General features: G+C 44.4%; 1 protein-coding gene across 3 annotated transcripts; it reads right to left on the bottom strand.

The window, feature by feature from the left end:
• Positions 1–371: 371 nt before the first annotated feature.
• Positions 372–23,760, bottom strand: NOL8 (nucleolar protein 8). 3 transcript variants are annotated; one of them, XM_038527398.1, is made up of 17 exons: positions 23,161–23,760; positions 22,932–23,073; positions 22,400–22,462; positions 21,048–21,126; positions 18,761–18,896; positions 18,201–18,269; positions 14,543–16,357; positions 13,237–13,329; positions 12,671–12,793; positions 12,401–12,491; positions 10,157–10,295; positions 9,124–9,201; positions 4,453–4,721; positions 2,964–3,084; positions 2,421–2,491; positions 980–1,059; positions 372–550 (listed from the first exon to the last, which is right to left on the bottom strand). In XM_038527398.1, exons 2-17 carry the CDS (start codon positions 23,068–23,070, stop codon positions 500–502), a joined length of 3,417 nt encoding a protein of 1,138 aa, XP_038383326.1. In that variant the 5' UTR covers positions 23,071–23,073; positions 23,161–23,760; the 3' UTR covers positions 372–499. The 3 variants fall into 3 exon arrangements, with proteins under 3 accessions (XP_038383326.1, XP_038383327.1, XP_038383328.1); XM_038527399.1 differs by lacking the exons at positions 21,048–21,126; positions 23,161–23,760 and having other exon boundaries at positions 22,932–22,948; XM_038527400.1 differs by lacking the exons at positions 21,048–21,126; positions 22,400–22,462; positions 22,932–23,073; positions 23,161–23,760 and having other exon boundaries at positions 14,543–16,358; positions 18,761–18,812.

The following is a 23,760-nucleotide window of genomic DNA, read 5'->3' as shown; positions in this document are numbered from 1 at the left end:
AACTCAGGCTGATTTGTATTCAACTTCTTTAAAAAAAAAAGGCAAAATGGAGGTAAAGTATATTCTATACAATCAGAAATAAGTATGTCAAGTAGTCTATAATTCACACAAAGCTGAACTGGCAAACAAAAGTGCTCTTACTCATACATTTAAAAAGACTATGTAAAACCTGCGTTAGAAGATACCCAGTAGTTAATGAGAAATTAACTAGATGATGATATATAGAGATATATATATATATATAGAGAGAGATGATATATAAAAAATATTTTGGGGGATTATCTTATGCTTTGTTGAAAAAAAATTCAGGTTATTTTTTGAAAAATTACTTAGGAAGAGATACAAAGGAAATCTACAGAAAAAGACAATGATATCCATCAAGCACATTTTAATACTCCTTCACTATGAATTCTTTCTCACTTAAAATTATTTTCTGCATCACCCAATTTCCATAGGCGAGGCTTCTTCACATTCATATCAAAACCAATGCTGACATTTATTATTTTGGTTTCACTCTCCTTTTGGCATCTTTATGTTTCTTCCGACAGTCCTATAAAAACATCAAGCCTTTGTTAAAAATAAATGTGAATCATTTTCAAGGTGTTCAGTAGCTATAAAAATAAAATTCAGGTTATTCAATGTTAGAATTATGTAAACCACTATGGGAGTGCTCACTTTGAACAGAGTATTCAAACTTTCTAAATGTCTGCCATGGAAACTGTATTTTAGTCTTCCAAAAATCTCGTGATTTACTGATACTTAAGTGTGGCTGGAGCTCGGGTCCCTAAGTTGGCTGTTCTGCAGGCTGCTAACCTGCACCAGGTGTGTCGTGACCTAAACAGTGCCCCTCTGTGCGCTGGAACTGAGCATTTAAGTCATGGTCTCAGGTACTACCCTTTGTGTCTGAAATATTACACCAGGCAAATACTAACAAAATAGCACATTTTAGGAGACAGTCAATACAGAGATAGTTACTCACCATTCGCAAGTTGTTTGTTCTAGTCTCCCAAGAATTCCTGCTAATATTACTTCCCACTCCTCTCCAGAATAAATCAGAACCTACAAGCAGGAGATTAATGCCTTTAAAATGGATGATACACTAGCGCTGGCATTATCAAGGGCTTCAATTCTAGTTAACACCATTTCCCCCCCTAATTTGTTAGTTTTAAGAATATATATCCATTTTTTTACAAAATGAAAATAGAGAGGGACACCAGGATGGCTCAGTGGTTGAGCATCTGCCTTCGGCTCAGGGCATGATTCTGGGGTCCTGGGATCAAGTCCCGCATCAGGCTCCCTATGGGGAGCCTGTTTCTCCCTCTGCCTATGTCTCTGCCTCTCTCATGAATAAAAAAATAAAATCAAAATGAAAAGAAGAACCAAAATGAAAATATAGAACTTCTAGGATTTTACTGTTTATGTATTACTATTATGTATCTTGGTTTCTGTTTGTGCTAGGCTTTAAGAAAAGAATTCACCAAGAGCCTGAACTTTCAGGGTCCTAAAAACAGTTTTGCAGGTCTGGAATCTAAGCAAGTTCCCATAACAAAGAAGCCCTTGTTGATGATAATTGATGGGGGAACAGAGGACTAGCTGAGGACAAAGCACAAGTCCCAGGCAGCACATAGACAAATCCTTGCAACAGGCAGAGGGACATTCCTCTATGGACTCAACTGTCTTGATGTTAATACTTTGCTGAGGGCAGAAGGCAATCTTAGCCCGACCCCCAGGATCCTGTTAGTATACTTTAACTATACTAACTACTTTAACTATAAAGGAGTATAAAAACTCCTTTATAAATTTCCTTTATCTCTAACCTCCCAAGATACATGTTGGTGATCGTCCCCCAAGCACATGGCCCACCCATATACATCTGAAAGGTCTCATGACTCAGGTTTTATTAGACGGAGGTAAGTGACCTCTTCCTAACAATAGCTATCCTGCCTCAAGGTCCTGGAAACCTGGCTTCCAAAATTCCTTACAGAGTATGCTATTTCCAAACCCCTCCCAACTCCCAGGTATATAATTAGCCACCCCTCACAGGCCCAGGGCAGCAGCTCTTCCTGCCCATGGGTCCTGTCCCCATATTTAATAAGGCCACCATTTCATATCAAAGACATCTCAAGAATTCTTTCTTGGTCGCCAACTCTGGACTTCACCCCACTAAATCTCACCTATATTCCAAAATTTCATCAATAACGAACGAGGGAGGGAGGTGTGAGTGGGAGCTCTGTCTTCCAGGGCTTAACAAGTCCATCAGCATCAGCCTAACAGGGACCGCTAAACCACACGGCATTGCAAAGGGTCACAATTTTTGCCAAATGCTTCTTTCCTGGATGTGTGTTTCTGTATTGGAATGTGTAGTGGTGAGAGCTGTACTGTTTCCTGTTTTATACCATTTAATGGAGAAATGGACTTACCACCAAGTCTTTCATCATTCTTAGAAAAAAAGAAAAATCTAGTGCTCTCTTTTTCAGGTAATGATACTTCTCTGAAGCAAAAGAGGAGAGAGAGAAACAGATACTGGTTAGTTTATTTCAGTATTTCAGATGAAATGTTTCCACTGCAAATATAAGTGAACCATTCCTTAAATAGATCTCATCTCTATTTGCTCATTTTGGTTTAAAGTGACTCTGCCTTGTCTCCATTCAGGATTCCTCTCTTGTATCTGAAACTCTGGTAACAAAGACTGTTTGAAGTCCCACACTGGTTGCGACGGTCTCAACCCACTATTGCTACCCCAACCAGCCAGTGTTTCCTGTGGGATGGCTCCGGGGTCCTCCTTCCAGACCAGGGACTTCATACCCCCCAATCCAGTGCTACCCAGTTTGAAGGAAGAGGAAACATGCTTCCCATCACAAAAAAGGCTAGAGAACTCTAAAGGAGCCGAGAAGGAAATTACGTTGTCTTGTGGATCCTTCCATCAGCAGGTCTGAGGCTTTCTGCAGAAAGAAACTGCTTACCTGGACTTCCTGCCTTCTGTTTCTTCAGCAACATCCTCCTCTCCGGAGCTGCTGTCTTGGAAATGAGAGGCTCCCTGCCAGACAACCTTCCCGGTTTTCACTGCCTCGGCTCTGTAGGTATCTGTGTTGTCATGGCAACAGAAGGGGACAGGGCTGTAGCCACACACACTCATTTGGTCACTTTCACCATGCACATATATCTCTAAGTGTCCAGGATCTTAACCATTAATTTAAAATAGGTAGCATCTTTTTAGATTTTTAAATACGAATTGAGAGAAGGTGTCCTATATTTGGCATTGCCAGGGTGATCTGATAAGGAATATGATAATACTATAAAAAGACATAAAAACCAAAGGTTTATAAACAGGCAACATAATTTAAAAGAAGGAACCCAAAGAGTAGCACTTGTGCTAGCAAGAGAAGCTTAAAATAGAGCACAATGCAGTGAACACAGGTTTCCCTCCTGTATTCATCACTGAGGAAAGGAATGTATGTTTACACTTTCTGGAGCTGCTGAAAGTTGTGCACAGTGCCCCAGGTTCCCCAAGCACCAAAGTCATACCTCCTAGGTCACGGAGGGGTCTCATCGCTCATTCCAAGGCCAGTTTCTCTCACCTGGCTCTCGGCTGCAGGAATTACCGTCAATATCACAGCAGCTCCACTCAAGAGTTTGCAACTGACCCTGGTCCTCAAACGGACAACATGGGCCAAAGCATGCTGTCAACAGAGCATACGGTGACTGTACCACCGTATCTTATTTACAACTAATTTTGAAAAACTGGACCACTGTACCTCCTGTTGGAGGAGCACAGAACTGACATGAAGTACTGAGTGCTGATCTTCACATACACCGTGTGTATGTGAGCATGTACTCTTCTGGAGTTTACAGTGAACTTCCAGGAACGCTCTTTCCACTGTGAACACCAGAGGAGGAACAGTGGTCTCTCTTACCAGGGGAGACTGTCCCTAAGTAACAGGCATTGCTAACTTTGGCTCATGTTGGCCTTTACAGGTAAACTTCCTGAAATGGAATGCAAAATTGTATGTTTGTTGTTTTCTTCAGGTTCTGGCCCACTTCCATGGAGAATGTCTGAAACAACTGGCATATGGATGACAAAGTAGACCCGTCTAGAGCCAAGGAGTGTGTTTCCTCCTTTCCCTACCAGATGGCACTGGCTTCCCACAGGTCCTGGCTTTTCTAACTGCAAGTAAGCCATGAAGCTATTTAGATGAAGGGCATACTATATACTCTTGGGGATTGTTTCTACTCAGAAGAAGGCAGGCTGCACGTTACTCTCTGGCTTCCCTTGGTGTCACACTGAGCTCCTGCTATGTTGTTTTTGGCCATATGACACCGAATCTTATATTGTTCATCTGATGGAAGAAAAAAATTCCTCCCTCTGCTAATGTTGCACCATTACACTTAACGTAGAATCAATCACGTTCAAGCTGCCTGAAGGGAAAGTGTTAAAAAAAAATTAAAAAGTACCTTCTTTTACATCTTTAACATCTGAATCGAAAAAGGAGAAGGTGAAGCTGCTAGGCTGCTCAGCCCCAGTCGTCAGAGTGGTGGGGTTATGGACTTCCACTTTCTCACCATCACGAGTCTCATTAGAGGGTGTGTTGTCTGTTGTTTCACTGGAAACTTTTGTAGCTTGAAATATTTCTTTTAAGTCCGCAGCAATGCTATAATACATCTCCTTAGACACCTCAGGCAGCTTCTCGGCCTCCTCCCTTTGCTTCCTCCGTTTTGCTTTACTGCAGTGACATTTACAGACACATCACAAATAGACCATCAGTTGCCAGAAATTACAAGAAATTACCTTGGAAAACAAATCTCATTCTTTCAACAACCAAGAGGATTCACATATAAGACTCTATTCATAAAAGCAGAAACTGACCAATAAGCTTTTAATACACAAAACTATGCCAAGCAACTCCAAACATTATACACAAATCAAATCATCCTTTCCTCTGCACTACATTCCAGAAATCACACCTGAGATATTAGCTTTAAGCAACAAAATCACTTAACTACAACATGCCTGTTACTCACTACAAAACAAACATGCTTAAACCGTTAACTTCTAAGTTCTAAAATGCTGTTTTACAAAATTGGTGTAAAAAGATTGTCATAATTAAATTTCAAAAATGAATTATAAACATGCTAAGTCTATCTTGATATGAAATGCTGTTGTTACTATATTCCTGCTCTGCATTTATTTTCTTTGATCTCAGACAAAACCTTACATAGCTGTTTCCAACAATGAGTTTTGAGCTATTAAAAGATTAAAATCCGGGCAGCCTGGGTGGCTCAGCAGTTTAGCACTGCCTTCAGCCCAGGGCCTGATCCTGGAGACCCGGGATCGAGTCCCACGTCAGGCTCCCTGCATGAAGCCTGCTTCTCCCTCTGCCTGTGTCTCTGCCTGTCTTTCATGAATAAAATCTTAAAAAAATTAAAATCCTTTTTCCTATTATAGTCCACTCCACATATCATGAATAATACTGGGCCAAAATTCTAACTGTATTACCTAGAATAGTAAGTGAACAAGATGTCCTAAATGGTTATCTTATTGGGAGAGACTATCATGGAAAGAAATTATTTTTTTTAAAAAAAGATTTTACTTATTTATTCATGAGAGACACAGAGAGAGAGAGAGGCAGAGACACAGGCAGAGGGAGAAACAAGGCTCCATGCAGGAAGCCCGACCTGGGACTCGATCCTGGATCTCCAGGATCACACCCTGGCTGAAGGTGGCGCTAAACCAATGAGCTACCTGGGCTGCCCTGGAAAGAAATTTTTAATACTTCATTTAAAACACCAACCTGCTAGGATTTAAGACAGAGATGCCCATGAAACTGAGCTCTATGAAAAATGGTGTACTTTAGGCAGTTCCATGAGATTATCCTTGAACTACTATGTGGTGGTTTTAAAAGTGGTCCGAAGACCCTTTGATCCTTTTTCCTTAAGATGTGGAATTCCGCCATTCCCTAACATGGGCTGGGCTTCATGGACCTTGAGGAACGCAATGAGGCAGATGTGAAGGGTGTGTGACTACTGAGGGTCACAGAAGGCACCACAGCATTCTTGTGCTCTCCCCTGCACATCGCCGGCTTTGGGGGGAGCCCCTGCCATGCTGGAAGAGCATGCAAGTGCCCACACGTAAGGCAAGCACCTGAGGCCTCCAGCCAACAGACATGTGGGTGGGTCATCCTGCAGGAAGTCTTCTGAGAGCGTGAGCCACAACTACCCAGTGAAGCACCCCTAAATTCCTGACCCACAGAAAATAGGACCTAAAAGGACACTAAGGTAAATGCTGTTGGAACCCAGATGGAAGGGATCCTTGCTCTGCTACGGCACAAAGCTGGACAGCACTGTGTCGCCTCCATTAAAGGAGAACTTGGGAAATGCCTACAAATAGGGAATGAGCTAGGAAGACGTCTGGGAGGGTCTGAAGGTATCTGCTGGTTTCTTCTTGCTGCCTGTGGTACAAAGTGGGCAGACAGTGAAACTAAAGACTTTCTTATAGGAGCTTGGACCTCATGGTTTGGGAGACCCCTAATTTCTAGAAGGCAAATGACATGAAATCTAAGTAATGGCTTCTAAGCAAAGATTCAATCTAAGACACAGGAAAACATGGTCTAAAGCAGGTGCTGGCGGGATCCCTGGGTGGCGCAGCGGTTTGGCGCCTGCCTTTGGCCCAGGGCGCAATCCTGGAGACCCGGGATCGAATCCCACATCGGGCTCCCAGTGCATGGAGCCTGCTTCTCCCTCTGCCTGTGTCTCTCTGCCTCTCTCTCTCTCTGTGACTATCATGAATAAATAAATAAAATCTTTAAAAAAAAAAAAAATAAAAATAAAGCAGGTGCTGGCAAACTATGCCCAAGAACCAGATCCAGGCTGCTGCCTAACTATATGTGGACTGCAGATTAAGAATATCTTTTATGCTTTGAAATGGCTGGAAAAATAAAAACACGATTTTGTGACATGGATAGATTATGTGAGTGTAAACGCGTCTGGCTAATACTTTTATTAGAACACAGCCTCCTTCACTTTGCTTCTGATCAGCTGTGGCCATTTCCTTTCATGAAGGCAGAGCAGAGTCACCACAACAGACAAAATGCTTCCTGTCTGATCTGTAACAGAGAAATCTATAGACCCCAGTCTAAATAGAAAGGAAATTCCTTTGTTAAGACCCTCGTCATAGCTCAAAAACCTCAACCATCTGACCAATAAAACTCCTAAAGACTTTACAGGTGGCGTCTCAGCAGAAGCCCACAGTAAAATAGCTTCTCTCAGAAATGACTGGTGGCTGTGGTTTCTGCCTCATGAGAGTAAACCTCAAGAAGATTCACAGGAGGCCCTCCAATAGTTTAAGAGAAATAGGTTAGCGGAAACACCAGCTTGGATCAACAGGTATAAAGGCATTCTACAGTGGTGAGGCTTTTGGATTCCCACATTTCTACAAGCAAAGAGCAGGCTGAGAAAAATCACTAAGTCACCAACACATGCCACCATTCACTAAAACAAAAGGATGATTCAGAAGGCAGAGTCAAGAACCACAGAGAATTATTACCAGGCCTGTGGTTCTAGCCAAAAACTGCTCACACTTCCCGGTCTGGACCTTAGAGTTGCTGTGGGCCAGTGACCCCCATGCCTCCTGCTTCCCTCAGGTGAACAGCGGGGCTGACAGCAGCCATCCTGAGCCTGTGCCACCACTGTATGTTTGTGGAGGGAAAGGTGTGACTTGTCCCTGTAAGCTCACAGTCCTTTTGTCTCTCATCAGAAGAGCTGTACTAAAGGAGCCATGACCATTGGGCCTCATCTGCCTCTAGATCTGATTTGGATGAGAGGACCCCAGACTGTGAACAGATACTGTACAAGTGAGGCTTCTGGGGCCTCAGGGAGGGGTGAGTGTATCCTGCATGTGGCAAGAATGTATACACAATCTGTGGCCGGCCAATGGGCAGATTATGGCAGTCTCAAGTATGTCCACAAATTCCTCATTACTTCTCCCCTTAAGAGGTGTAGTTTCCAAGCCCCCCACCCCCATCACAGTATATGGGCTGGAGTTGGTGACTTGTTTCAAGAAAACTGAATAAGGCAGATTGTCAAGACTGAAGGCTATGGCCTCCTCCTTCTCTTTGGGTCATCTGCTCTGGGAGACACCAATCCCAAACAGCCTTCACTTAGTTCTCCGAATGGCAGCATTCACTGTAAATACAACGCAGTCAGCAGAACTAAAAGGTTACTATCAATACATTACGGTTAACTCAACTCAAGCTTTGTTCTCACTTTCCCATTTTCTTCACCAAATGTCTTTTTTATTCCAGGTTCTAACTCAGGATACCGCATGGTCCTTAGTGATTTTAATGGTAGGAAAATAAAGGCACTAAACCAGGCAGAGTAGTGGTTGCTCCAAGTATTCGCAGTTTTTAACAAACTGATAGTGTGACAGCAGATGCGCAGGAAACAGCAGCTCTATCACACTACAGCAGAGTAGGCGACTGAATCGCTGCCCCCAGAAAGATATGTCCAGGCCCTAATTTCTAAAACCTGTGAATATTCCCTTATTTGGAAAAAGGTCTTTGTAGAGTTATTAACTACCTCACAAAGAGGAGATTTTCCAGGATTATCCCTAAGTGCAATCACAAGTGTCCCCATAATAGACACAAAGATGAAAGACACAGAACAGGAGGCCATGGCAGCCGCAGTGAAGGGATGCCATGGACTGCTGGCGGTCAGTGGAGGCCAGGAGTGAGGTGGGACACAGATGTTTGCCCCCGGCCTCCTAAGAGAACACAGTTCTTCTAATACCCTTGATCTCAGGCTCCTAGTCTCCAGAAATGCGAGAAGATACCTTCTGTGGTTTTCAGCAAGTCTATGGTGATGTGTTACCACAGACAAGAGACAGTAATACAAGATGGGGACACCACACGGGCCCAGGAACATGTGTCACTTATATGCAGGAGATCCCTTTGTTTAAAGGGAAGCCTTTTTCCACCATGACAATAGTTTCACTCTAACTTTTCCCTCCCTGGTCCTAAACTAGATACGATGCGGACCAATGGGTGGAGATGGGTTACTGTCTATTTCTCTCCTTGTCTGAAATGAGATTAGTTTCTATGATCCTGCTACAGAGAGAAGTACCTGATTTACCTTTCCTTTGGTTTATCATTGCTCTTCCTCTCGTAAGTGGAGTGGTCATGCCTTGTTGGATCATAACGTACGACGTCCCTGTGTACATAACGGACATGAATAAGTTGGCAGAGAGAAATCAGAACATAATGCAAAAAAATTAATAGCAAGTTATAATTCTACATTGGGACAATTCCAGTTTTTTTTTTTTTTTTTACAATTCCAGTTTTTGAGCAAGACAAAACCACATACTCAAAGAAGAGTATCAGAATCTTATCAGAAAGTCGTATCTTAAGTTACCTAGTTTGGAGTTTCTCTGAATCTTTTTTTAACATTAAAAATTATTTCACACATACTAAAATACAGATAAAGCTGGATTTGCATAAAATATTTTATATTTTATAATTAATTAAATTAAAATTAATTATAAAATATAATTAAACATAAATTAAATTTAATTTAATTATATTTTAAGTATTTTAGTAGTGAAAATAGGGGGAAGTGAGTAAAAGTATAGAAAAGTGGGGGTGCCTGGCTGGCTCAGTCTGTAATGCACATGACTCTTAATCTCCAGATAGTGAGTTTATGTTCCCTGTTGGGCGAAGAGCTTAAAGAAAAGCAAACAAAGCCCCCCCCCCCAAAACAAAAAAACCAGAGAAGTGATCACATGTTGGTGACTGGAGAAGCCGGTGTACCAGGGTTTTAATACAACAGTTTCTACAAATTTTGCGTTTAAAATTTTCTGTGATGATAAGTTACATTTATATAGCTTTACAGTTAATATTGAAACCACTGCCCAGCTGCTTCACTTGAAAGCAATGCCGCTCTGATATCTAAGCACAAAAATAGAGAAAAAATTTTAGTTTCTTGAAGTGAGCCACTGGGTCAACGATAAGTATATTTTTGAGGGTCTGATACATTTTGCCAACTGCCCTCCCTAGGATGTTAAAATGGCCTCATTTTTTTTTTTTAATGGCCTAGTTTTAAACTGAGTTCAATTAGGCATTTATGTCCAAGGAAAATAGGGTGTAACAGACAAGAACATAAACCACACCTAAATTTCTTGGCAGCTACTGATCCTTTGTGCATAGAGTTGCTCAAGGTGGTGTGCAAAACACTCTGCACGACGTTCAGGGCTTTGAGCTTCTCTGCAGCAAGCTCCTCTTCCTCGGCTGTTTTCTTCTCATTTACCTCTTAGAGGAAAAGGGACATTTAGTAATCTCTTGGCAAACAACTTGAGGAACCTCAATCATCAATTATCAAGTATCAAACATGGGCAAAGCACGTTCAGACAGGAGAAAAATCCAAACCCATTTTCCTAAGCTTCCCAACCCCATGACCCTCAGCGCCACAGGGAATCCAGAAGTCACATGACCAACAAATGAAAAGTCCCATTTCCACCTGTAATTATGAAAACAATCTGCATTTGATGGCTTTCAGTGACAAGTTAAAGTTTTTAAGGTAAAGATCCATAATGTAACATAGCAAGATGCCAATCACAAAACCATGGAGATTACAGACTCTGACTTTCTAACACTCTAAAAACCTATTTTATATTACATGTCAACTTAAAAATGGAAGATAGTGATGGATGGCAACTCTCCTAACACGTTGTGAGACAGTTCCTCGGCCTTTGATTCAGTAATAAATGCTGCAGGAAGAGCTATGTGTCCTACACACGCAGGGCATCATGGACCCAAACGCTGTTACACTGTTATCTTCAACGACAAGAAACGCAAACATCATACAACAAACACAGCTAGTCTGGATTACAGACCAAAATACAGAGAAGCCTGGAAGATCCCTGAACTCACTGCAGAAGATAAGCAACTAAGTAGATACCTGAATAAAACACTAGTTTAAGTAAGTTCTCTATAGAAATCCCCCACGTGTCTAAGGATTCAAAGGAGGTAGACACTATGTTCAATTGCATCAAGAAATGCTTTATAAACCAGGTGTAGTCTAAGGCAGGAAAGAAAAGTGGATCCCTTGAGGGGGTGTCTGCCAGGTGTAGGAAACAAAATGAACACATACATTGAAGAAAATGCAGTGTTGATAGTATATTAGGTTGAATCACGTGAATGTGCTAATATGCGACAACTTTCACTTTGAAAAATGGCAATTTTCGGGGATCCCTGGGTGGCGCAGCGGTTTAGCGCCTGCCTTTGGCCCAGGGTGCGATCCTGGAGACCCGGGATCGAATCCCACGTCGGGCTTCCGGTGCATGGAGCCTGCTTTTCCCTCTGCCTGTGTCTCTGCCTCTCTCTCTCTCTGTGTGACTATCATAAATAAATAAAAATTAAAAAAAAAAAAGGAAAAATGGCAATTTTCATTTTGACCTGTGTCACTTGCCTGCAGAAGAGTCATTGTGATTCACAAAAAATTAAGCCTGAAAAGTTGGGAGGGAATGAAATAAAAGGTCCTCTGACTGTGCTAAGGATGGATGTGCCACCAGCAGAAACAGGGGGGTCTGAGCTGCTGGAGAGAGAACCACAGGTGGCTTGCATAGCATTACTGCGGGCAGGGACACCAGTGAGAAACGTCCATCAGGCGCTGGGAACAGAACAGTCTGGAGCAGAGGAGACCCACATGTGGAAACAACTCATGGACAAGGAGAGGCTGAAGCCACAGGGAACCTAAGGACCTCAGGAAGCATCTTAACCTAGAAGCAAAGGGAATGAGGAGGAAAATGAGGGGAGTTAGGCTGCAACAGGAGCAGGGGGAAGAGAACATCTCAAAGTGGTCAATAGCAACAGAAGCAACAGAAGCCACAGGCAGGCTGCAGAGGTGGAAGCCTGCGGTAACGCCAGGGCTCTTGACAAACCAGGCATCCACAGCTGTGAGGGAACACAGATCCAAGAGGCCAAAGCTCAGAAGGCAATCTCCAGTCACAGCACCCAAAGCAGCTATTCCATGGCTCAGAAACACAAGTTGGTGTGGTGTGGACCCTGGAAAAATTACTCTCTGAACCTTGGTTTTCAGAGACATAGACTACATAGAATACTCACCTCAAAGAATCAGAGTGTGCATTTTCAATAAAAAGCCACCGCTTCTGAATTACATGTACTTTATGCTTTAATTTCAAGTTTAGAATGAAAAAGATGGGAGTGGCAACTAGAAAGCTGGCAGGGTGGAAGGAATGGCTTTTCTGGGGACCCAAGACCTAACTGTGTTCCGGGAAGAAGGGCAGCACAAGCCTCACGGTTCCAGGTCTTGAGTGCAGTTTCTTGTCAACCACCTGACTTCACAGGGACCCCCAGCTCTGACATCAGGACTGTTGGGACAGTGAGATATTTACCTTCCTGCTCCTCTTCACTGTCACTCTCCAGAAATCGGGAGTCCATGCGGAATCTGTGGTCGGTGCCGAAGTGAGACTGCAAGTCCATGAGCTACACAGACACACAAACAGCTCAGCTGGGAGCCATGTTCCCATGACCATGCTCTTACACAAGACCCTGCATGTGCCCCTCCCACACCCTGGAGTCCCGGACAGCAGCTCTACCCGGGTGGATCCAGCGCACCACAAACAAGGACATGTTGCAGGTGGGATTATCTGGTCTTCACTAACCTTCTGCCCAGCTCTGCCCTCAAACTGAGGTTTAATTTGGAACCTGTGACTATCATCTTCGGATCCAGATTGTTCATCCTCGCTGCTATCAAACAGCCTCCCAGCTGCTCTGCTTATGGACTCCTGGAACAGAGATGCACATAGTGGACACACACAGGAGTGCTCATTAACAACTGAGGCAATCTGCAATCTTCCTCTCCCATTTAAGAACCAGTAACCAGGATGCATCTCCCAGGAAAGGGTAGATGGTTAGTATAGAAACTCCTAACTCAAGCACATTGGCATGGCCTCTTGGGTCACTAAGCGGGGAGCTCTGAGGACAGCTGGATTGGGGGTGGGGGGGGGCACTGTCTGCAGGGTTTCACTAGTAGTGATGCTGCCTGGCAGATTATGTGAGGGGAGATTCATATGGGGGGGAAGTCTCCAAGGCCCCAGGTGTTGGTGCGAATGGTGGTCGGAGGTGCCCTGGGGGCTCAGGAGGACCTCATGTTGAATGTGGCCGTTGTCAGGAGGCCCTGGTAGCCAAGAGTGGTGGAATGCCCACAAGGACGTCCTCAGCTACCTACCTCCATGGGCTCCTCACCCAGATGGCTTTGCTCCTCTGTGTCACTGTCAGAGTCAAAAATGATGTGTGTTGGCTTATTCTCTGGATGACCATCCTAGAGGAGTGGACAAAGGTATCAAACCATAAGACAGCCCCTTGTCTCCTTTCCTGGCCAAGGCCCTGTCTCATTCCTTAGTGTGAATGCCACCACCCACTTGTTTCCTAAGATGGAAAATTAAGACTTCTTGCCCAGTTGGTCCTCAAGTTAGTTCCAAGTGTGGACCTTCCTGGTACCTTTTAAGTCTATTCCCACTGTCACTGCCTTGGTTCTGGCTCATGACCTCCCCTGTTGTTAGGGCCTGAACCATTTTTCCCAGGTCGAGGCTGGCTACTGTTTTCTGTGAGGGACCAGAGAGAAAATATTTTGGGTTTTGTAGGCTACATATAATCCTGGTCTTATATTTTCTTCTTTAAAATGCTTTATAAACATAGAAAGCATTCTTGGCTTGGAGGCTATACCACAACGGGCCCTGGGCTGGATGCCTATGAGCTGTAGTGTGTGGATTTCTGTTTCAATATATACATACGAATCTTCACTCCCTTCTTTCCACAGCCACAGAACAAAGTCCCACATCCAGAGCCTTCCCACCACTTGCCCTGCTCTTCACTCCAGCATCCTCGTCCCCGTACATCTCAGTTACACTGACTGCAAACTCTCCTTTGTACAAACTGCCCCCGTCTTCCCCCGAATGTCTTTCCTTTCCTTTCCTTTCCCACCCTTCTGCCTCCATCAGCCAGTTCCCATAGATCCCTCTACCTTAGACTCTGTTCAGGCTGAGGGAGCCCCCTACCACTCCTCCCAGCTGACTTGCTGGGGTGCATGGGCACTCTTCTCTCTGGCTCCCATGGGCCTGAACTGCGGCTCTGTGCCCACAACACCATGAGCCAATGGCTGCCAGAGGCAGGGACCTCAATCCTCATTCCACAGGCCTAGCACTGCTATGATGGCCGGGACTTCACAGACATGGTTGTTGAAAGAATGGGTAAAGTCAGCATAGAGAATCTTAGCAGAATATATATGTGAATTCTGACACATTAGGACACGTCACAGAATTACACCAGTTATAGCTTCCAAAGGAAAAGAAATCACAAATAAAACCTTAAAATGTTTTCAGTGAACAGAATTCAATCTTGATTTCTCTGGTATAAAGATACAAGGTGACAAAAGCTTCTGACTCAAGGAACACAGCATGAGAAGGGTGGGTGCTGGGATGCCTCCACAGGAAGGAAGGGTGGACTTGTGGTGCCCAGACCAGGAGCGCACTCACCAAGTCCGCCAGCGCATTATGAACCAGCTTCTTCCGCACTTCCTTAGCTTTCTGCCTTGCGTCCAAGGCTGCCAAACGCTTCTGATTGTCTTCAGCATGCTTCTCCTTAGCATCAACACTGGACCAACTGTTCACACCAAGAGGGAAGCTGGCATTGCTTTCCTGAGCGTCTCTTTTGGAAGAGTCCCCTGGTGCTTTCCCAGTCGCTGGCTGGCCACTCTGTCCGGAGCCCTCTCCAGCCTCCCTGGTCCTGTGGCAGCAGTCTTCATCAAAGCCTACCGTGGGGATCTTTGTACCAATACTTAAGGATCTCTCATCTTTTAATGGCAACAGACTAGAAATAGGATTTCTACGTTCCACTTCCAAACTGCTAGGGGACACCATCTTGTGATCCTGGCTCTTGAAAGCAGACTGTCTCTTTCGAGGCTGAGTTTGGTTTGGGTCATTTGTCTTCCTTGCATGTTGGAGAAGAGTTATTTTGCTTGATGAGCCATAGGCAGGTGGACACCCCTTCTCCACAGACATGCTGCCGGGACCAAGTTTCAAGGAATTCTGATCTGTATTTACATTGTCAGAGGCAACATTCTCTTTTAAGGGTTTTCTTACTGATTCTTTTCCATAGAGACAGCCCACCCCCTTGAAAGCCTGGAATTTTGGCTTTAAGTTGTTTTCCTTTGATTTCTGTTTTTCACAAGTATTCTCTTCTCCTTCTAAAAGGGCAGCCACAATCTCCTCGGGACGGATACACGGCCGGGCTCTGTGCAGGCCACCTGGAGTCCTGTCAGCCTTGGTGGTGGTTTCCTGGCCACTGCTCTCAGGATCTTCTGGAGACTGAAGGTCACCACAAGCCAGCTGTTCCAGATCAGCTAACGTGAGCTGCACACGGAGGCAGTTTTTCATCATGGCGTCATACTCCTCATCTCCCGAAGACTCAGAGAATTCTGACTCAGAACCTGCATCTTCCCTGCTGCTACAGTGGGGTATAACCCTGGCACCAATGGCTTGCTCTGGGTTAGTCTTCCTTTTTTGTGCTTTAACACAATGATCCGAAAGCTCACAGTTTCTTCTATTTTTCAAAAATGTTTTCTTGCATGCAGACCTTTCCATCTGTGAAAACTCTGTGTTTTTGATCTTACCAGCCTTTTTCTTTGCTGTGACAATCTCATCTGTATCTCCTGAATCATAGTTGATTTCATTTCCTAGGACATTACCTTCCCCATCCTGGCAGGAGACGCCACTGATGCCTAACGCTGTTACAGAAGGCAGCTTTTGGACACCTGACTTGAAGTCCCCTCGTACGACTTCAAATGGCTCATCTGCAGAGTCACCCACTGAGGACCATGTGGTTTTCCCCAGGCTTTCCTCCCGAGCAATCACTAGTCTTATCTCCTCTTCAGAATCAGTATCGTCATCAGACATATGATCTCTGCTCCTGGCAGCTCCCATGCCAGAGGTCTGAACAAATACGTTTTTAAGTTTCTGGCAGTGAGAAGCAGGGGGATGGGGTGACTGAGTAGTGATAGGTTTACAGGGCACTTCCTGTGCTGCCTCTTGCTGTGTGGGATGTGGACTCCTCCGGACCGTGTGGGGTCTGGCTCTCACAGCTGGAGATGCAGCAGGTGCCTCATTCTGCACTTTGACTCTCTTCTGGGGGGGGCTGTGAACAGCACAGAACTCCCCTCGTTGCTTCTTATTCATAGGGTTATCCCCGCCTTCCAGTTCCCAGGTGAGGCTGGAGACAGGGGTGGCATGTGTGACATCCTCTGCAATCTTCTTTAGGTTGTGGCAGTATTTCGATGGGTCATACTTCATGATGTTACCACAAGTCAAGGAATAAAACAGAAGCACCAGATTTTAGGAAAACCCATCACTGTGGTGAAGTACAAGGAGGAGTCTGATCTTGAGCAGCTCCCTTACTTGGCCTGCCCACCCTTTCTCAAGCAATATGGGCACTTCCCTGGGTGACCTCAGGTCTGTGAAACTGGCATGTCCAGAGTTGAAACCGAGCAACATCATGGTTCACCCGCAGGAAAAGGAAACCTGTTCAGGTTATATTCCAGGCACAGGGGCCACAAGCAGTTCTCTGTGAACCTGTACTGATACCATAAAGCAGAGCAAGGGGCATGAGCAGGGCACAGCTGGGTGTTGCACATCCTTCACTCCAACTGTGCTTGGCCATTCCTGCCTCCTCAGTACTGGCTCATTCTAGCTCTGATTCTCCCAGCTCAGTAACATCCATTCCATATTCTGGTCACTCTCCGCATTTTGTAGGTTTTTTTTTTTTTTTAAGATTTTATTTATTTATTCATGAGAGACACAGAAAGAGAGGCAGAGACACAGGCAGAGGGAGAAGCAGGCTCCATGCAGGGAGCCTGACGTGGGACTTGATCCCGGGTCTCCAGAGCCACAGGCAAAGGGAAAAGCAGGCTCCATGCAGGGAGCCTGACGTGGGACTTGATCCCGGGTCTCCAGGATCCAGCCCTGGGCTGAAGGCGGCGCTAAACTGCTGAGCCCCATTTTGTAGATATTTATTAGAAAGCTAGTAATTCTCTTCCAGGCCTGTTTTGTTGCTAACATTGTCCAGAAAAATTCTAGTTAACGTCAAAGTGTTGTGAGGACAGCTAGCATTTGCTGATTTTCTAAAACATGAATAGGCAAGCATATGGTGCTTTGGGAGATCACTCCTAATGACAACTAAATTAGCCTTTGGTAACTACTGAAGGCACACCAAATATGTGAGATGTGCCAGGCGGTGTCTCTTGTTGCCCAACTTCACACTCTCCTTGAATGTCCTCCTCTTGCTGTTGGTGGCTGCTACACAGGGAAGGCTGAGAAGATGTCAGCTTTCCTTGACATTAGGGGCCCTGGCAGGGGAGCAGGAACAGGTGTGGCCAGGCCTCCAGGGGCCCCAGGTAGCACAGCAGCTGTGAGTAATGAGGACATACCTCTGGTTCTCTGGGTGGTAGTGGTCTGCTGCAGTGGACACCCTGACCATCAGCTGCTTGCTCCTTCAGCACCTGTTTATCCCAGTTGTATATACCACATCCCCTCTGGAATATCTGGAGCTGCTTTTGCTTCCCTGACTGGCACACAAGGTTACAGCTCTATCCACAAGTCTGTGATGCTAGGAATTCAAGGTCCTGGACAATCTGACTTCATTTCCTCAAGGGAACAGGTATCCTCATTTGCGCATCCAGGGTACACATGACTTCAACTCACCATTCTCCTGCCCATCTATCTACATGTTCCTACCTACCACCTTCCCTCTGCCTGGTCTTCTTCCTATCACATTCTGCTATGCAAACCATACCTCCTCCAATGCCTTCTTTCACTACAGCCGAGCTGCCTCACCCTTCTGTAGTACCGACGGAATGGCCCTGAATCATGTCAAACGAGTTAACAGGTTCAAGTGCTTTGACAAATGTCACTTATGTCACTCACTAGTATAAAACCTCTTTACACTCTCACTTGCCTCTCATTATTTCACACTGGTAAGCAGGTAGGTCTTATCTTGCCTAGAGATGTAGAACATAAAAATTTAAGCATCTAAAATTTACTGACAGAGGCAGTGAAATTCTAATGGGATGAAGTGAACTTCTGTAAGTATCCGCTGCTGTGGTAAATAATAGTTACTTTGAAAGGCCAACCGAAAGGATATTTTACGCTTATGTTGATTCTTTAGATGAAGGACAGGTAAGACTCTTCCAAATTTACTCACAACCCAATTCTAAAAGAAAAAAAAAAGAATACATTTACTATGTATGTCAGAAATGGAAAAAAATAACTGCATTGCATAAACATAACTTTAAAAATCAAACTTACAGTAAGTCATGATTACTGTTGGGTTTTGTCTTTGATGATGAAACATGAGTTTTCAAAAAGAGTGTATGAGTAAAGAAAAACAAGGACAAGTGGGGCAGCTATGAGTCTCATATAAATCATGTAGAACGCAACAAAAACACCAATCATTAAAAGTTGTAGCCTCACCACATATGTCCCTTGGGAGACCCACCTTCACTTAGATTTTGATTTCTTCCTGTAAGATGAGGGAGAACTGTGCTTACTGGAGACTTGTAAACACACTCTGAAAACCATAGAGCACTGCCTGGGTTGTGCTTCAAAGCAAGGGAAAAAGCAACTGCTCTAGACACAGCACCCATGGTCACACAGACTGAGGACTTGGTTCCTGGGCTACTCAGGCTGCCAGTAGAGACTCACTTTGTGCCCTGGCACTTCTGTTCCTGGCACAGCTTTCATATGGAAATCCACCACTTTCATCTTTTCCAAAAAGCTGGTATTGTCTATTGTTGATTTCTCTTTCTTTGCTTTTGCTTCTTCTCTTTCTTGGGCCAATCTGAATAAATATAAATAAATAAAAGAGTTGAAAGCTAACCATGCTCTCAACAACGGGTTTTTTTTTTTTTTTCTTTTTTTTTTAAAATCCTGTAAAGCTGTTTGACTTCATAGTGATTATTCAGGACCTCTCAATTTTCCCCTTCCATCCTCAATCGCTCCACTCTTTATGAGAAAGAGTTGCCTTTCAGAACCCAATCTGCCAAGTCCTGATTATTTCCACCTTCTAAATGGAAAGAATGTAGAATGCCATCTCAAGCTTCCAATTCAAACTCCCCCAACTTATTCAGGCCTGGGCAGCTACACTGACCATCCTCATGGGCTTCTTTGCCTCTGGTCTGTCTCCTTTATGTTCCACCTTCCAGAATGACAGAGTCATGCTTTTTTTTTTTTTTTTTTTTTTAAAGATTTTATTTATTTATTCATGATAGTCACACAGAGAGAGACAGAGAGGCAGAGACACAGGCAGAGGGAGAAGCAGGCTCCATGCAGGGAGCCCGACATGGGATTCGATCTCGGGTCTCCAGGATCGCACCCCGGGCCAAAGGCAGGCGCCAAACCGCTGCGCCACCCAGGGATCCCAGAGTCATGCTTTTTAAGCATGCATGCCCAGATATTCCCAAGCAGCAGCACTACATGCTCACCCTGCTCAGAACTAGGGCTCTACCTCCTGCAGAGTAGGCACTGAATTGCTAATGGATAAAGTCCCATCACTACCTTGTTCACAGAGGCCCTGAGCTGAAAAGCCATGTCAGATTCTCACCGTCCTTCAAACTATGCCTTCCGTAGTCTACTTCCCATTTCCTGGTCCTAGAACAACTTAATCAACTATTCTGGTTACGCCAGCTATACATCCCTAAACTGGTTCCTATTTGGAAAGTTCCCAAACCCACAGAATCTCTCTCCTTGAGAATAGTATCTCTCAGGATCTTAATATGCTCTAATGGTTATTACAATACCTTATTATTATTTTTTTTTATGATAGTCTCAGAGAGAGAGAGAGAGAGAGGGGCAGAGACATAGGCAGAGGGAGAAGCAGGCTCCCTGCACCGGGAGCCCGATGTGGGATTCGATCCCCGGTCTTCAGGATCGCGCCCTGGGCCAAAGGCAGGCGCCAAACTGCTGCGCCACCCAGGGATCCCTACAATACCTTATTTTTAAGTCACTTGCAAAATTAACCTTATGCCTCTCATACAGGGACTTCCTATTATCTTTGTGTCTTTGTATGATTGTATCATAAACAGCCAAAATCAACAGAAGTGATTTGGTAGCGTCTACTAAAATTCTAAATGTACATAAGCCTATGATATAGCAACTCCTCTGTGGACATAAACCCAAAACCCCCTTGCACTATGTAAGACCATCCTCAAGGTTCATCTATTATGAGAAGTGGAAAAGTCTAAATGTCCATCATCAGAGGGGGACAACCCTGTGGTATAGTCTATTTTCTAAAACAGTGCTAAATCATTACAAAAAAGGGGGATCATCTACAGCCTCACAGAAGGTTGTGTTTACAAAGATAAAGTAGGTAAATATAAATATACCCTAAGTTGAAACATATGTTGGGGCTCCTGGGTGGCTCAGTGAGTTAAGCATCTGACTTTGGCTCAGGTCGTGATCTCAAGGCCCTGGGATTGAGTCCCGAGTTGGACTCCCTGCTCAGTGGGGAGTCTGCTCCTCTCTCTCTGCCTTCTGCTACCCTTACCTGTGTATTCTGTGTCAAATGAATAAATAAAATCTTAAAAAAAAACCCCAAAAAACAACATATGTAAACATACTGCATTTTTTTGTGCATCTGGGGTTGTAGGGAGTCACAGTTGAAAGGGATTTTAGGGCAGCCTGGGTGGCTCAGTGGTTTAGCACCGCCTTCAGCCCAGGGTGTGATCCTGGAGACCTGGGATCGAGTCCCATGTCGGGCTCCCTGCATGGAGCCTGCTTCTCCCTCTGCCTGTGTCTGTGCCTCTCTGTCTCTCATGAATAAATAAATCAAATCTTAAAAAAAAAAAAAAGGGATTTTAGCTCTACTTGTAATGTTTGAATGTTAAGATTGCAGTAACACACTACTTGATAGTTTCAAATCAATTATGTAAATGTATAAAACCACTTACAATATAATGAAATAGGGTTTAAATTCATGCAGAACATATCTTACCTGTGCAAAAAACTTTCTTTTGCCAGTTGAATTTGTAGTGTTCCACCTTTCCATTTTGTTTTATTTAAAATAGACATACCTATAAAGCACAGAATTATTACCCAAATACACAGTGATGCAGAAATATATGGCAGGATGTGCCTTTTCTAATTAGCTAGTACCAAAAAAGCACACTTGTTTATCACAAAGAGGCACAGAAGAGATACAGCAAACAGGACCAAGGAAGAAAAGGCCTAGATCCTGGTGTCAGCTCTGTGACCCACCAAGGAGTCCTTAAGTTCTCTATCAACCAGTGTTCCTGGAAGAACTGAATAAAGCAAACATGTAAAACATAGAGCGAAATTTATCATTCTTCCACAAAGATATGCTAGGAACCTCAGGTGAATGACATTTATTTGACATTTCATCGTTATCACTCCTACTAAAACTATAAAACATGAATTAATTTTAGAGAGTGAATCAGAAAACACTGAAATCCTGTAGAACTTCATTGTCTCACGCTAATTATTGCTATGTAACTTGCAAATAAATTAGCTGCAGACGACTAAACTGGGTTTCAACTGCTACGCCCCAAAAGCTGATTCTTATTACCTACCATCAACTTCATTAATAATAACCACAAACAGAAGTTTCTATGTTTTCGGTACTACACTAAGCACAAATGTTTTACTCAATTTAAACTTTATGGTGATGACATCAGCAGTATCTCTGTCACATTTCAGATAAGTAAACTGGGGCTTCTAGGTTAAACAATTTGTCACAAGTCACATAGCAGAGCTGTTCTTAACCACCACTTATTTCTCACTAAGTAAGAGGATACATCAAAAATTTTTTTTTTTTTTTTTGGCAAATGAGAACACAGAAGGCTGATGGCTCTCTTTCTCCATTAGCATGTTTTCTTTTCAGTGTCTTGACTTTGCAGCCTCTAATAAGTCGCACACATTACTGATAGAGATTTCATAATTTTAAGAATATGGTCTTACAAGGGCATGCTGTAAAGCCCCCCTAAGGATGATTAATGACAAGAATATGCTGCCTGAGAAATGAACACACCAGGAAAGGAAGAGATTGGCATAATATTCAATGTTTAACAGTTTCTATGAACATGTGTTCTCTTGTCTAAAATATCTGAGAATACCATGTTTGAGCAATGATCTGCCATATATCTGCTGCCGCCAAATGGGATGGACCTAAATCTGCTGAGTTGTAGGATGTTGGGATTCTCTTGACCATGGCTATTCCTCTGGATGTTTCTCAAGTGGTGGTTAAGGTTTAGATTTAGTACCAAAGTTATTCTAAGTTATACAGTGACATCAACTGGCAAATAGAAAGAATAGAACAATCTTACTTACATTTGTTCAGGTTTTCTTCTGCCACTCTGATGTTGATATATGCAAAGACTTTCTGTGGGTTTCCTTAAAAAAAAAAAAAAAAGGATTAAACTTTTACCCGCAGAACAATGTAAAAATGATTAAGTTTTTAACTTAGAACGATGATCTTTGGAATCTCACTTTTTTCAAAGAAAAATCTTGTTTTTCATTGGATACAAAGATTGCATTTTTGTATGCACATATCAAAATATTTCAAAAGAAAAAGAAGGGTTAAGCAGTTAAAGTTTCAATTGTATGTTACAGTCTAACAGGACACCTGGTAAATATTAGAATTTTAGCTTTGTAAATGGAAAGCTGCATGTTTCAGAAAGCAGATGTTTTGCAATTTAGAATGCCTTTTGACTTCAGAAATGTAAACCTGGGCCAGTTCCACATTTTATATCACACCTTCGCAGCAGGGGCTGTACACACACCACTCCGTCCTAGGGCTTCCCTACTCTATGACACATCAGAGGGATTGAACAGGCCTTAAGGACCCACGAGGACGAGTTACCTTGGTCATCTCTCCGAGTGATCATCTCCACCTCGGAAACGTCCCCGAATCTGCTGAACCGGTCCCGAAGGTCCGCGGAGGTCACGTCCCGGCCGAGGCCGCCCACGAACAGGCGCTTTACCGCGTCGTCTGCCTTCATATCCTGCCGGGAAAACACGTCTCCACCCACTCGAAACGGTCTCCTACTTCTTGTCACTTCCGCAGCAAACCCCTGCTCCTTTCCCCGCACCTCCAGATCACATGGGTCGCCAGGACCTGGGTCTCCCTCCGAATTTTATCCGGGGACACTCTGCTCAGGCCCTGAGTCCGTGTCCTGGGAACGCACTTCGTAACCGCAGTCGTACACCCGCGCAGACGCGGACACACTTCCCCGCCACTGATGTGTGCAGCTGTTAGTGTTTTCCCTTCATTCGTTCGCCCACTTGGAGCGCAACCGGTGGAGACGAGACGTGGCCTGGGCACCGACCGGTGCTCCTCCGTCCGTGACGGGCACACGGGGGAAGCAGGTCCCGCGCGGCCACACCGCGGGCGTCTGCCGAGCGAGGCGAGGACAGGCCGTTTTTCCACAGCTCGCGCGGCGGCGGCTCAGGTAGGGTGAATCCGCGCTCAAGCACACCGTGACCACCCACTCTGATCTCAGAGCCCGGCAGGCTGCACCGGGAAGGGTGCTGGAAAGCCCTTCTGGGGTTAGAGGGCACGGACCCTGCCCTCCCCGACGACTGCCAGACCCCCACCGCACCACGCGCGACTCCGAACAGCGCCCAGAGCCGCGCTAGAGCTCGGGGCGTGAGCTACCGCCCCCAGCTTTCCAGGGGCCTCCCCCCGCCCT

This window comes from Canis lupus, chromosome 1 (assembly GCF_011100685.1).
Source record: "Canis lupus familiaris isolate Mischka breed German Shepherd chromosome 1, alternate assembly UU_Cfam_GSD_1.0, whole genome shotgun sequence".
Lineage (NCBI taxonomy): Eukaryota > Metazoa > Chordata > Mammalia > Carnivora > Canidae > Canis > Canis lupus.
The sequence above is the reverse complement of the archived record's forward strand: the minus strand, read 5'-3'. Positions and strand labels throughout refer to the sequence as shown.